General features: G+C 51.9%; 1 protein-coding gene across 2 annotated transcripts in view; it reads left to right on the top strand.

Moving 5' to 3' along the window:
• LOC142905252 (N-myc proto-oncogene protein-like) overlaps positions 1-9409 on the top strand; it is a 13920-nt gene extending 4511 nt beyond the window's left edge. The window contains exons 3-4 of one of the 2 annotated variants that reach the window (XM_032944349.2): positions 7140-7806; positions 8201-9409. In XM_032944349.2, coding sequence (XP_032800240.1) covers positions 7230-7806; positions 8201-8748 — 1125 coding nt within the window. In that variant the 5' untranslated portion in view covers positions 7140-7229 and the 3' untranslated portion in view covers positions 8749-9409. Of the gene's footprint in view, positions 1-7043; positions 7807-8200 lie in introns of both variants that reach the window. The other variant, XM_076062611.1, reaches the window with a different exon arrangement.
• Positions 9410-13618: the final 4209 nt, after the last annotated feature.

Genomic DNA, 13618 nt, shown 5'->3' with positions numbered 1-13618 from the left:
TGTGGTGATGGTGGTGATGGTAGTGGTGATGGTGGTGATGGTGGTGGTGGTGATGGTGGTGGTGATGGAGGTGGTGGTGATGGTGGTGGTGATGGTGGTGGTGGTGATGGAGGTGGTGATGGTGGTGGTGATGGTGGTGATGGAGGTGGTGGTGATGGTGGTGGTGATGGTGGTGGTGGTGGTGATGGTGGTGGCGATGGTGGTGATGGTGGTGGTGATGGTGGTGGTGATGGTGATAGTGGTGGTAATGGTGGTGATGGTGCTGGTAGTGGTGATTGTGGTGGTAATGGTGGTGGTGATGGTGGTGGTGATGGTGGTGGTGGTGGTGGTGGTGATGGTGGTGGTGGTGATGGAGGTGGTGATGGTGGTGGTGGTGATGGTGGTGATGGTGGTGGTGATGGAGGTGGTGGTGATGAAGGTGGTGGTGATGGTGGTGGTGATGGTGGTGGTGGTGATGGTGATAGTGGTGGTAATGGTGGTGATGGTGGTGGTGGTGATGGCGATTGTGGTGGTAATGGTGATGGTGGTGATGGTGGTGGTGGTGATGGTGGTGGTGGTGATTGTGGTGGTAATGGTGGTGGTGGTGATGGTGGTGGTGATGGTGGTGATGGTGATTGTGGTGGTAATGGTGATGGTGGTGATGGTGGTGGTGGTGTTGATGGTGGTGATTGTGGTGGTGGTGGTGATGGTGGTGGTGATGGTGATTGTGGTGGTAATGGTGATTGTGGTGGTAATGGTGATGGTGGTGATGGTGGTGGTGATGGTGGTGGTGGTGATTGTGGTGGTAATGGTGGTGGTGGTGGTGATGGTGGTGGTGATGGTGGTGGTGATGGTGATTGTGGTGGTGATGGTGATTGTGGTGGTAATGGTGGTGGTGATGGTGGTGGTGGTGATGGAGGAGGTGGTGGTGATGGTGGTGGTGGTGATTGTGGTGGTAATGGTGGTGGTGGTGGTGATGGTGATTGTGGTAGTGATGGTGGTGGTGATGGTGGTGGTGGTGATGGTGGTGGTGATCGAGGTGGTGGTGATGGAGGTGGTGGTGATGGTGGTGGTGATGGTGGTGATGGTGGTGGTGGTGATGGTGGTGGTAATGGTGATTGTGGTGGTAATGGTGATGGTGGTGATTGTGGTGGTAATGGTGGTGGTGGTGGTGGTGATGGTGATTGTGGTCGTGATGGTGGTGGTGATGGTGGTGGTGGTAATGGTGGTGGTGATCGAGGTGGTGGTGATGGAGGTGGTGGTGATGGTGGTGATGGTGGTGGTGGTGATGGTGGTGGTAATGGTGATTGTGGTGGTAATGGTGATGGTGGTGATGGTGGTGGTGATGGTGGTGGTGGTGATTGTGGTGGTAATGGTGATGGTGGTGATGGTGGTGGTGATGGTGGTGGTTGTCATTGTGGTGGTAATGGTGGTGGTGGTGATGGTGGTGGTGATGGTGGTGGTAATGGTGATTGTGGTGGTAATGGTGATGGTGGTGATGGTGGTGGTGGTGATGGTGGTGATTGTGGTGGTAATGGTGATGGTGGTGATGGTGGTGGTGATGGTGGTGGTGGTGATTGTGGTGGTAATGGTGGTGGTGATGGTGGTTGTGATGGAGGAGGTGGTGGTGATGGTGGTGGTAGTGATTGTGGTGGTAATGGTGGTGGTGGTGATGGTGATTGTGGTAGTGATGGTGGTGGTGGTGATGGTGGTGGTGGTGATGGAGGTAGTGGTGATAGAGGTGGTGGTGATGGTGGTGGTGATGGTGGTGGTGGTGATAGTGGTGGTAATGGTGGTGATGGTGGTGGTGATGGTGATTGTGGTGGTAATGGTGGTGATGGTGGTGGTGATGGTGGTGGTGGTGATTGTGGTGGTAATGGTGGTGGTGATGGTGGTGGTGATGGTGGTGGTGGTGATTGTGGTGGTAATGGTGATGGTGGTGATGGTCGTGGTGGTGATGATGGTGGTGGTGGTGATTGTGGTGGTAATGGTGGTGGTGGTGGTGATGGTGGTGGTGATGGTGGTGGTGGAGATGGAGGAGGTGGTTATGATGGTGGTGGTGATGGTGATTGTGGTGGTAATGGTGGTGGTGGTGATGGTGATTGTGGTGGTAATGGTGGTGGTGATGGTGGTGGTGGTGGTGGTGGAGATGGAGGAGGTGGTTATGATGGTGGTGGTGATGGTGATTGTGGTGGTAATGGTGGTGGTGGTGATGGTGATTGTGGTAGTGATGGTGATTGTGGTGGTAATGGTGATGGCGGTGATGGTGGTGGTGGTGATGGTGGTGATTGTGGTGGTAATGGTGGTGGTGGTGGTGATGGTGGTGGTGATGGTGATTGTGGTGGTGATGGTGATTGTGGTGGTAATGGTGGTGGTGATGGTGGTGGTGGTGATGGAGGAGGTGGTGGTGATGGTGGTGGTGATTGTGGTGGTAATGGTGGTGGTGATGGTGATTGTGGTAGTGATGGTGGTGGTGATGGTGATGGAGGTGGTGGTGATGGAGGTGGTGGTGATGGTGGTGGTGATGGTGGTGGTGATAGTGGTGGTAATGGTGGTGATGGTGGTGGTGGTGATGGTGATTGTGTTGGTAATGGTGATGGTGGTGATGGTGGTGGTGGTGATTGTGGTGGTAATGGTGGTGGTGGTGGTGATGGTGGTGGTGATGGTGGTGGTGGTGGTGATGGTGATGGTGGTGGTAATGGTGATGGTGGTGATGGTGGTGGTGGTGGTGATGATGGTGGTGGTGGTGATTGTGGTGGTAATGGTGGTGGTGGTGATGGTGGTGGTGATGGTGATTGTGGTGGTAATGGTGATTGTGGTGGTAATGGTGGTAATGGTGATGGTGGTGATTGTGGTGGTAATGGTGATGGTGGTGGTTACTCCCCGAGTCGGAGCTCCGAGGGCTGCGGCAGCCCGTCGACTTGGCACGAGACGAGGTGGCCCAACCAACACCGCCCCGGCTCTGCGTGAGGGCCCCGCGTGCCGACGGGGGCGGCGTGGGGGCACCAGCGGTGTGCACGTCGGGGCGGAGGCGTTTGGCAGCCGGGGGATTCTCCGGCGAGGGAGCGGCGTAGTTGTGCTGCTGCTGGTGCTGGTGGTGCTGGTGGTGGTGCTGCTGGTGCTGGTGGTGGTGCTGCTGCTGGTGCTGCTGCTGGTGCTGCTGCTGCTGGTGCTGGTGGTGGTGCTGCTGGTGCTGGTGGTGCTGCTGCTGGTGCTGCTGTTGCTGCTGGTGGTGGTGCTGCTGCTGGTGCTGGTGGTGGTGCTGCTGGTGCTGGTGGTGGTGGTGCTGGTGGTGGTGCTGGTGGTGGTGCTGGTGGTGGTGCTGCTGCTGGTGGTGCTGGTGGTGGTGCTGCTGCTGCTGGTGGTGCTGCTGCTGGTGCTGCTGGTGGTGGTGCTGCTGGTGCTGGTGGTGGTGGTGCTGGTGGTGGTGCTGCTGCTGCTGCTGCTGGTGCTGGTGGTGGTGCTGCTGGTGCTGGTGGTGGTGGTGCTGGTGGTGGTGCTGGTGTTGGTGCTGCTGCTGGTGGTGCTGGTGGTGCTGGTGGTGGTGCTGCTGGTGGTGCTGGTGGTGGTGCTGCTGCTGGTGGTGCTGGTGGTGGTGCTGGTGGTGGTGGTGCTGCTGGTGGTGCTGCTGTTGCTGCTGGTGGTGGTGGTGCTGGTGGTGGTGCTGCTGGTGCTGCTGCTGCTGCTGGTGGTGCTGTTGCTGCTGCTGGTGCTGGTGGTGGTGCTGCTGGTGGTGGTGCTGCTGCTGCTGCTGGTGGTGCTGGTGGTGGTGCTGGTGCTGCTGGTGCTGCTGCTGCTGCTGGTGCTGCTGCTGCTGCTGGTGGTGCTGCTGCTGGTGGTGCTGGTGGTGCTGCTGCTGGTGGTGCTGCTGGTGCACGGGCGGGATGTGGCCGCGCGATGTGTAGGCCGGGGCGGATCGCTGCTGCTACTTTCGCACCGTACGTAGCCAACCGTGCTCATCGGAGGTGTGGGCAGCGGGCGGGCAAGGACAACAACAAACTAACACGGCACACAAAGCGGTTCTAGCCAAATAAAGTTTTCAATCTAGATTTAAAAAGTGAATATAGCTCCAGTTGCTTCCTAATATCGGAAGGGTGTTGCAGACCGCCGCAGAAGCGCGTAAGATGCAGTGACCATCATTAGACCTCCTTTGCCAGTACCAAAATATAATAATAAAAACACATTTTTACTGATTTAAAGCTTTCGTGACTGCAGTAATTCATATTTTTAGCTCTTTCGGTGAAGTCACGTTGAAGGGAAACCATTTTTTATTGTTTTATATATATTTTATTATTTTATTGTGTTCCCTTCAACGTGACTTTACGGAAAGAGCTAAGAATAATAATGACATTAATTTAAAGCTTTTGTGACTGCAGGGATTCATATTCTTGGTTCTTTCGGTAAAGTCACCACCACGTAGAAGGGAAACGATAAAAAAATAAAAATATAAAACAATACAATTAAATCACGACGTTTCGACTGCAACACAAGAAGCAATCATCATCAGGTGTGAAAACCACAGCAATCATCATCAGGTGTGAAAACCACAGCAATCATCATCAGGTGTGAAAACCACAGCAATCATCATCAGGTGTGAAAACCACAGCAATCATCATCAGGTGTGAAAACCACAGCAATCATCATCAGGTGTGAAAACCACAGCAATCATCATCAGGTGTGAAAACCACAGCAATCATCATCAGGTGTGAAAGCCACAGCAATCATCAGGTGTAAAAGCCACAGCCCTCCCACCCACTCACGCGTCCTACCCACGCAGATGACGTAATGTTGTTAACTCGCCCGCTCGCAGCTGTTTGTAATTAATTAATTATTGTACTAAGCCGTTGTGTCAACAAGCAGCAGGCGCTCAGAATCAATTAATGATCAATTTAATTATTTATTTGTAAGTGCGCGCGCCGTACCCACACTGATCGGAGTCACCCACACAACACAGCAGTGCGCCCGATCGCTGTCCCACCGCTCTTTACCCCTCTGTAAGAGCCATGAGACAGAAAGCGAGTGTATTATTGTTTCCGTATATACATTTGATGTACGTCCGTCACACATTTGTTGACGGACTGGTTATATTCATATTCTTAGCTCTTTCGGTAAAGTCATGTTGAAGGGAAACAATAAAATAACAAAATATATATATAAAACAATAAAAATTCTCACGACGTTTCGACCATAACGCAAACGGTCGTCATCAGGTGTGTCTGGTTATATTTTGATTTGGAATATCCCCAACTGTGTAGAAATCCCCCCTGTGGTTAGACGCTCCTTTGGTTGAACCCATGACATCACTTCCGGTTTTCACAGCATAAACGGGGGGCTACGGGAAGAGCCGGTGGGGAGCGAGTGGATACAGTCGTTTGACCGTGCGACAGGGATGATACAGCACGTGAACAGGCGATGATATAACTTTAGAAAACGCCCATTTTTGTGCAACTGAGAAATAAAGAAACGGTTTGATTCAAGACGCCTCAAACATGCGCCAAGACTCTTTTGCTCCGACAAGTTAAGGCGTAGCTTGTTTTTTCGGTACAAGGAAGCTGCGCCTACACCCTCTTCATGCACAACGCGTCAACCCAATTCGCCCTCCTTCCCCCCTTATGTCCTCACAGCCCGTTAGTCCCCGGGTCACGTGATGCCATCCTGCGCGCGTCCAATCAAATCCTTTCTCTTGAATCCTCCTATATGCCTAGGGGCTGTTCCCTCCCACCCCACTGTTTACACCGCCGCAGGGTGCTCGCCTTTGGGCACCGTCCCCCGTGCTGCGCGTGCTTCATCGCGGCCGGCCTGTAAAGCTCTACCCCCCCTTTTGGGGGGGGGGGCCCGTGCAATCCGGTTCTGGGGGGCTCGGCCAATCTCCCGGTCCGGGGAAACCGCGGGACGTCCCTGCTGGGGGCGTCCTCGGGTGAAAACCCATCGCACCAGGCGATCCCTCCTCGCGACCCTACGGGGGTGCATGCGGGTGTTTAGTGGGGCGTGCGTGAGTTCGTGGGGGGGGGGGCGGGGGGGGGTGGTGCGAGGAGAGGGTAGCGCCGGCCCGAGTTGCTCCGCTGGCGGTGGCACCAAAGTTGCACCCGAATTCAAGAGCCGAATGGCTCACAGGGCTCTAGCAATATAAATGAAACTGAAAAACTGAACTCTCCGCCAATTACAGGATAGTGTTGTTGTGGTGAGATTAATCCATTTCTCGCGGCCCTGTTTCCCAACTCTACTGTGCCCTTTATTCTTAAATGCTGCGCTGCATTTGCGGCGTGCGAGACGCGGCTCGCTGAATTTTTGGGCAGTCTGTGACCTTCTCGCTTGCACTCCTCCGATCGAGGCAACTTTTGACTTTTCAACGAATACCCCCTTTAAAAAAAAATAGTTGTGTAAAACGCTGGAATTAATTTTGAACTGTTGTTCACTTTCCTAAAATCTGGCACGACCGCGTAGGCACGTGGTTTATTTTATAAACCCACTTAATGAAATTGAAATGTGAATTATTAACAGCACTAGTAGCTGTTACTACCCGGCTTCGCCCGGGACTTGGATTCACCACACCCGGCCGGCCTTTGTCTCCCCAGTGGCGATGTTCACACACCACAACAATTACTCGTTTGAGGCTGAGTCGACCTAGGGGAGGCCCAGGACCGGTACAAATAATCGTCACCGGTGGTGGCCGTGAGCGGGAATCGAACTCGAGTTGCCGGGTTCGTAGCGCGGCGTAGCGCTAACCACTACGCTACAATGCGTTAGGCTTCCACATGCGCGGGTCACGTGACAGATTTGACGTTACAGCTCACTTGCCGTGCAAACAAACAAGCATTATTGAGCTCCCCTAAAAAAAAATAAAGTGTATTTTTATAATGTTTGCATGGTGTACAGTCTGGAAGGTACCCACATGGCAAATTTCAAGTTTGTTGCATGTGGGGAAGTACGCTAAACATTTTGAACAGACACACACAATCACAACTTTGCCTTTTACATATATGGAGATGACGTATTGAGTGAAATGTTTGCTCGCTTTGTTAACGACGCTGCTGCATTCTTTATTGTTTGTTGCTTATTTACAGGCGAGACCGGCCCCCTGCTGAATACTTTTAAGCGCCACATCAACAAGGAGGGTGTAATACAAACCCCCTCCCCGGCGTGTCGCGTGACGAAAGTAGCGGCGGCACATGTGGACGCAGAAGGGCGGCCGCGGGGCTGCATGCTGCCAATAAACTTCGGCGCCGGGTGCGGCCGCGGCCCCGCACGCGATGGCTGCCGGCGGGGATCGCGACTTCGACCGCTGCCAGCCCTTCTTCGACTTCTTCTACGACGACGACGACGATGACCGCGCCTGGGACTTCAACCAGTCCACGGCGCCCGGCGAGGACATTTGGAAAAAGTTCGAGCTCCTGCCCACGCCGCCCCTGCTGCCGAACTGGGCGCGCCCGACGCCGTTGCTGCCCTCGGGCGGCCCGTGCCACGGCGGCACCGCCAGCTCGCCGGACGACGACGACGCCGAGGGCCCCGGCGCCCTATCGGACCCCATCCACGGCGCGGAAGCCGTGGTGCTGCGGGACTGCATGTGGAGCGGCTTGGACTCGGCCGGAGCCACGCCGGATAAGTCGGCGACCGAGAAGCCGGCCGCCGAGAAGTTGGGGGGCCTCGCCGGCGGCGCGTCTCTGCCCTCCGCGCGCCTGCCCGCGGCCTCCCGCGCCGTGCCCCCGGAGCCGGGTCCCGGCGGCGGGAGCCCCGGGGAGGACGGCCGCGCGGGGGTCGGCGGAGCGGGGCCCTGCTCCGTCCCGCTCGTGGCGACCTCGGCCGTGGTGGACCCTGCGGACTTGCACGGTGCTTTGTGTTGTGTGTTTTTTTATTGGGTCGTGTGTTAGCTTGTTCATCTTCGTTTGCAACAAACTTAAAGTTTTGATTTAAAGCTTTCGTGACTGCAGTAATTCATATTCTTAGTTCTTTCGGTAAAGTCAAACGGTCGTTTGTGTTATGGTCGAAACGTCGTGAGAATTTTTATTGTTTTATATATATTTTATTATTTTGTTGTTTCCCTTCAACGTGACTTTACCGAAAGAACTAAGGATATAAACTTAAAGTTGTCAAGTTAACTTACACGAATGTTGCGTGTGTCCTTGCACCATTTCAACAGGTCGTGCACCTGTGCAAGTTTAGGTTTATAATGTTGAATTCTTCTACGTTGCGTTGCTGACGTGTACACGTTTCCCTTCTGCAGACGACGACGACGACGATGAGGAAGATGGAGAGATTGACGTGGTGACCGTGGAGAGCGTGGCGGTACGCGCCGTGTACAACACAAACACGGTCCGCCAGTACAACCAGCAGCAGCAGCAGCAGCGATCCGCCCCGGCCTACGCATCGCGCGGCCACATCCCGCTCGTGCACCAGCACCACAACCACGCCGCTCCCCCGCCGGAGAATCCCCCGGCCGCCAAACGCTTCGGCCCCGACCCGCGCCCCGCTGGTGCCGCCGTGCCGCCCCTGTCGTACCGGGCCAGGTGGCGCACGCACAACCACCTCGAGCGGCAGCGGCGTCGCGACATCAGGAACGGCTTCCTGCGGCTGCGTGATCACGTCCCGGAGCTGGCGCACAACGGCAAGGCGGGCACGCTGCAGATCCTGCAGAAAGCGACGGAATACTCGCGCACCCTGCGGCGTCAGGAGGAGCAACTCGAGGAGACGAAACGGCAGCTGAAAATTCGACAGCGGGAGCTACTGAAGAGGCTGGAAAGCGCGAGGAACTCACAGGCCAAGCGGTCTTGATTTGCGTCTTGTTTAAAGAGTTTAAACCAAAGGTAACTTTTGTTTTGATATTGGACTAAAGCCTCTGGCAACCAGCACAGTTTAGCCACTTTGCTATTTCGTGATTTTGTATCCACTGTGACCTCGTTCGCAACATGATGCCTTTGAATATTTGACTGCCAAGGTTTGAGTTGATGGGAATGGTTGTTATACCTCAATAGACATTTCTGCACAAATGATGCCTCAATTTTGCAAAGACTGCCATTAATGCTGTTTCATGGCATTATTCATGTTATTTAAAAAAAAATCGTTGTTTTTGTTATATATTTTCATATATATTTTGCCTACATTTTCCATATAACATGGAAAATGTAGGCACCAAAAAGTTGCTATATAATTACCCAGGGTTTTTGTAAGATTTAGCACGAGTAACTTTTTGTACAAAGTTGTACATGTCAATAAGTGCACAAGTTATATTTAGTAACCTTTTATGAATGTCCTTAAAACGTGGGGTTTTCTTGCTTACTTTGCATGGCTAATAAACTTGGTCTTTTGCAGTTGGCGTGTAGCTGAAAGCGGGCTTAGCAGCTGTAAAAGCATTCATTACAGCACTTGATATACCACAGTATATATGTTTTTCTTATCGGAACATCTAAATAAAGCCCATTATTATTGTTTTGCACCCTTTTGTACACTTGCCTTCACTTAAAAATGCATGGATATCAAACGGATAGAGTGAAACCTTGGATTGCGAGTTTACTGGGTCTGCGAGTGTTTTGCAAGACGAGCAACAATTGTAAGTAAATCTTAATTTGATAAACGAGCGAGGGTCTTCCAATACGAGCAGCACGTTTACACGCTTTGTACTGCCGAGCATCACGTGATCACAACTGATATTCGAGTGCTTTGATGTACGAGTGCTTTGGATTACAAACACGTTTACGGAACGAATTGTGCTCGCGATCCTAAGGTTTTACTGTACTTTTGATTTAAAGCTTTCGTGACTGCGGGGATTCATATTCTTGGTTCTTTCGGTAAAGTCACGTTGAAGGGAAACAATAAAATATATATAAAACAATAAAATTCTCACGACGTTTCGACTGTAACACAAACAGTCATCATCAGGTGTGAAAACCAACGGCAAGAAACATTTGAAAGAAGTGGCGGTTTGTATTTATTTATTTTTAAACGTTAGCACCACGGATAGCGATTTGACAGTTTGTTTAGAAGGAAGAGTCCATCTATGTTCAGAAAAGAGGAGGGGGGGAGACGAAAATTTAATGTATGCTGTCTGAAAGCCACCGTAAGCGTGAACAATCAATTATGATCCGAAATGGTTTATCAAATCCTTCCAATGATTGCTAAGCCAGAATCCATCTTCTCGGTTGAAATTGTCTCTGTGTTTGTATATGTGGATAGCCTCATGAACGAATCTCTCATGGTAGCCCGATGGCTCAATGACTCAATTTCCCCCTACCCCGGGGTCCCATCGCTCCCCTAGGGGAAGGGTACTGGGGAGGTCCCTAGCACATCCGCAGGCTACCCTAGCCTGGTGCTCATTTCCCCCTAAGCCTGGGTCCCATCGCTCCCCCAGGGGTAGGGTACTGGGGAGGTCCCTAGCACACCCGCAGGCTACCCTAGCCTGGTGCTCATTTCCCCCTAAGCCTGGGTCCCATCGCTCCCCCAGGGGTAGGGTACTGGGGAGGTCCCTAGCACACCCACAGGCTACCCTAGCCTGGTGCCAATCTCCCCCTACCCCGGGGTCCCATCGCTCCCCCAGGGGTAGGGTATTGGGGAGGTCCCTAGCACACCCGCAGGCTACCCTAGCCTGGTGCTCATTTCCCCCTAAGCCTGGGTGCCATCGCTCCCCCAGGGGTAGGGTACTGGGGAGGTCCCTAGCACACCTGCAGGCTACCCTAGCCTGGTGCCAATCTCCCCCTAAGCCTGGGTCACAGCTTCCAACTTCACACTTTTCTGGCTCCTCGCGACCACCTCGTTCATGTCACGGGTGCCCAACCTTGAATACCCCAGGGGGACATGACGTCACCGTCCCCGCCCGCCGTGCAGTGACGTCACTCTCTGACGTCACTGCACCGGAGGGGTGATCGTGACGTCATTAATTAATACTCTACAAAGGTTTGAACACGTTTCTCAGGTTATTCCAATAGTGGGATAAACAGCAGGTGCAAACACTGCTTGATAAACACGATTTTGGTCACGAGATAGACTCCGTGAGACGTAATAACGTGCCAGAAACCCCCGTGTTTTTTTAGTTCATAGTTCATTTATTTGGTATAGCCCTGTGAGCCATTCGGCTCTTGAATCGGGTGCAACCGCAACAAACAAAAAAACATGAACAGGAAAACATCTTAAAGTGACTTTGTGTGACTGTGCAAACAAGGAGGAGGCTTCGATGCCCTCCGTCTAATCGCCCTCGTAATCAATGGCACAGGGCTTCATCTAAAAACATAAATATCTCTACGTGGCAGTGAGTCTCCTGCTCCTCGAACATCTTCGTGAGCCAGACACCGGCACCAGGTGTTGCTGGCCACACGCTGCAATGCAATGAAATGCCCACACTGCCCTGTGCTGTATAGCCTTTTAAATATTCGTAGGGCGCGTACAATTTGTCGCGTGCGAGTCTTCTCATGGCGGGCCTATTGGTATTGGAATATAGGAATAGGTTTTACCCTTTTAACTGGCACAAAACACCAATGGAGACTAGGCTCTAAGAAAAGCTGTCTCGGGTGTGGACCAATCAAATTCAAGGACAGTGCATATTATTATCAGAGTTGTCTTTTTTGTTTGCATTTTGACTGCTTGTGTTGTGGTCATTGCAAACATGACGCCTTGAATAAAGGTGTCAGTTTTTGTGCCAGTTAAAAAGGGTAAAACCTATTCCTATATCTTGTTTCTGGCAAAGGAGGTCTCATAACGTATTGGTATTGTTACTACTCACGGAAGTTTAGAACCCACGAAGAATTGTCACGTACGCTTCATGGGAGCACGTGCAGCTGTTGCTCATTGTGAGCCATGACCTATCTGCTGCGGGGTCAGAGGCCTCCCACAAGCCGTTCCCATCACGCTGTCTGGCGATGCAACGACCTGTCTAGAATGTGGGGGGTGGGGGTGGTGATGCCCGAGAGAAGGGGCCATCGGACTTTATTGTCTCTTCTTAAAGTAATCCGTTTATTTTACAGCTTTATTTCTGGCCACGTGGTGGGAGTGAGTCACCGACTCGACGAGTGAGGAGCAAAATCATAACGAAGCTGGCACTCCTGCACGAATGTTTTGTGTTTTCCTTGCAAGCACGAGGAATCCGCAACAACAATATTACTCTTTGGTTCTATTGGGTAAAGTCACGTAGGTGAAAATTTTGTTATTTTATTTTCACCTACGTGACTTTACCCAATAGAACCAAAGAGTATGGATCCTAGCAGTCACGAAAGCTTTAAATCTAGAAACAACAATATTGTCATATTCTTCTTAAATGTTGATTTAAAGCTTCCGTGACTGCAGGGATTCATATTCTTGGTTCGTTCGGTAAAGTCACCACGTAGAAGGGAAACAATAAAATAATACAAATATAAAACAATACAATTCTCACGACGTTTCGACTGCAACACAAGCAATCATCATCAGGTGTGAAAACCACAGCAAGACATTTTTTTAAGTGGCGTTTTTTTTTTACGTTAGCACCATGGAGAGCGATTTGGCAGTTATTTAGATAGACGAGTCCATCTATGTTCGGAAAAGAGGAAGGGCGAGACGAAAATAATGGATGCGGTCTGAAAGCCACCGTAAGCGTGAACAATCAATTAAATGAGATATTGAGTTTTAATTATAAGTTAATATCTTTCTAATGCATTTTCCTACAGATTCCCTTTTTCAAATCTGTTTTGACGGCAGGAATGTTTGCTTATCAGAAATTGGGTTGCCTTCCCAGACATTGTCATTGGAGACGTGGACAGCCCGTGCTGTGCTGACACTCCAGACAACTCACAGACCAGGCCAACTTCAAAATGCAAAGTCAGATGTGGAACCCGACACACGCACACACACACGATGCATAACATCTTGATTTGAATATTTCCTCGATTTGACTTCCCCTGTGCCATTTTAAGGAATAAACATTAGCCATGAATTGATGTTCGCCAATGTCATTGCATTCCGGGTTTGAAACGTGACGTTGACAGCACTGAGTCACGGGGGCTGCTGGCCAGCTGCCGCACCGGGAGGTCAAATCTAAGCGACGACCTCTCTGGACTGCCAGTCCAGCTGCTGGCCACTGTGCCAGTGTGCCAGTGGCCAGCAGCTGGACTGGCAGTCCAGAGAGGTCGTCGCTTAGATTTGACCTCCCGGTGCGGCAGCTGAAATCATCGGGCAGGGATTATAAATCTCCCTCCCCCACCCCCACCGCTCTCGACCTCTGTCCACGCAGTTAAGTCGATCGGCAGGTGACGTTCGGTGGGGTAAAAGTATGGCTACTCCCAGACATCTCAGCAGTGTGGGAGCGCCATGGTTGACGAGATGTTAGCTACCTCGCCTGGTACGCAGGAGGTCGTGGGTCGCGGATCCCTACAAATACTCGCGATCATCAAGTTCCATACCCCCCACCCCCCATGGTTGTTGCATCGCTAGCCCCTAAGAGACGGGTGACGGCTTGCCATCCCCTGCCAGACACGCTCAGCCAGTTTTCTCGGGCGAGCGTGGAGGATGGGGTCTGGGATTCTCAACATTGACCTAATTCATGATTATTGACGCGGGGCATGATTGAGTTCAACTGGCTTGGCAATGTGGCACTTTTGATTTAAAGATTTCGTGACTGCAAGCGATTCATAGACTCGGTTCTTTGGGTAAAGTCACGTAGAAGGGAACCGAATAACGGCCG

Source organism: Petromyzon marinus, unplaced genomic scaffold (assembly GCF_048934315.1).
Source record: "Petromyzon marinus isolate PM22_M1 ecotype Great Lakes invasive population unplaced genomic scaffold, UKy_Petmar_22M1.pri1.0 PM_G_Scaffold_69, whole genome shotgun sequence".
Taxonomy (NCBI): Eukaryota; Metazoa; Chordata; class Hyperoartia; order Petromyzontiformes; family Petromyzontidae; genus Petromyzon; species Petromyzon marinus.
The sequence above is the reverse complement of the archived record's forward strand: the minus strand, read 5'-3'. Positions and strand labels throughout refer to the sequence as shown.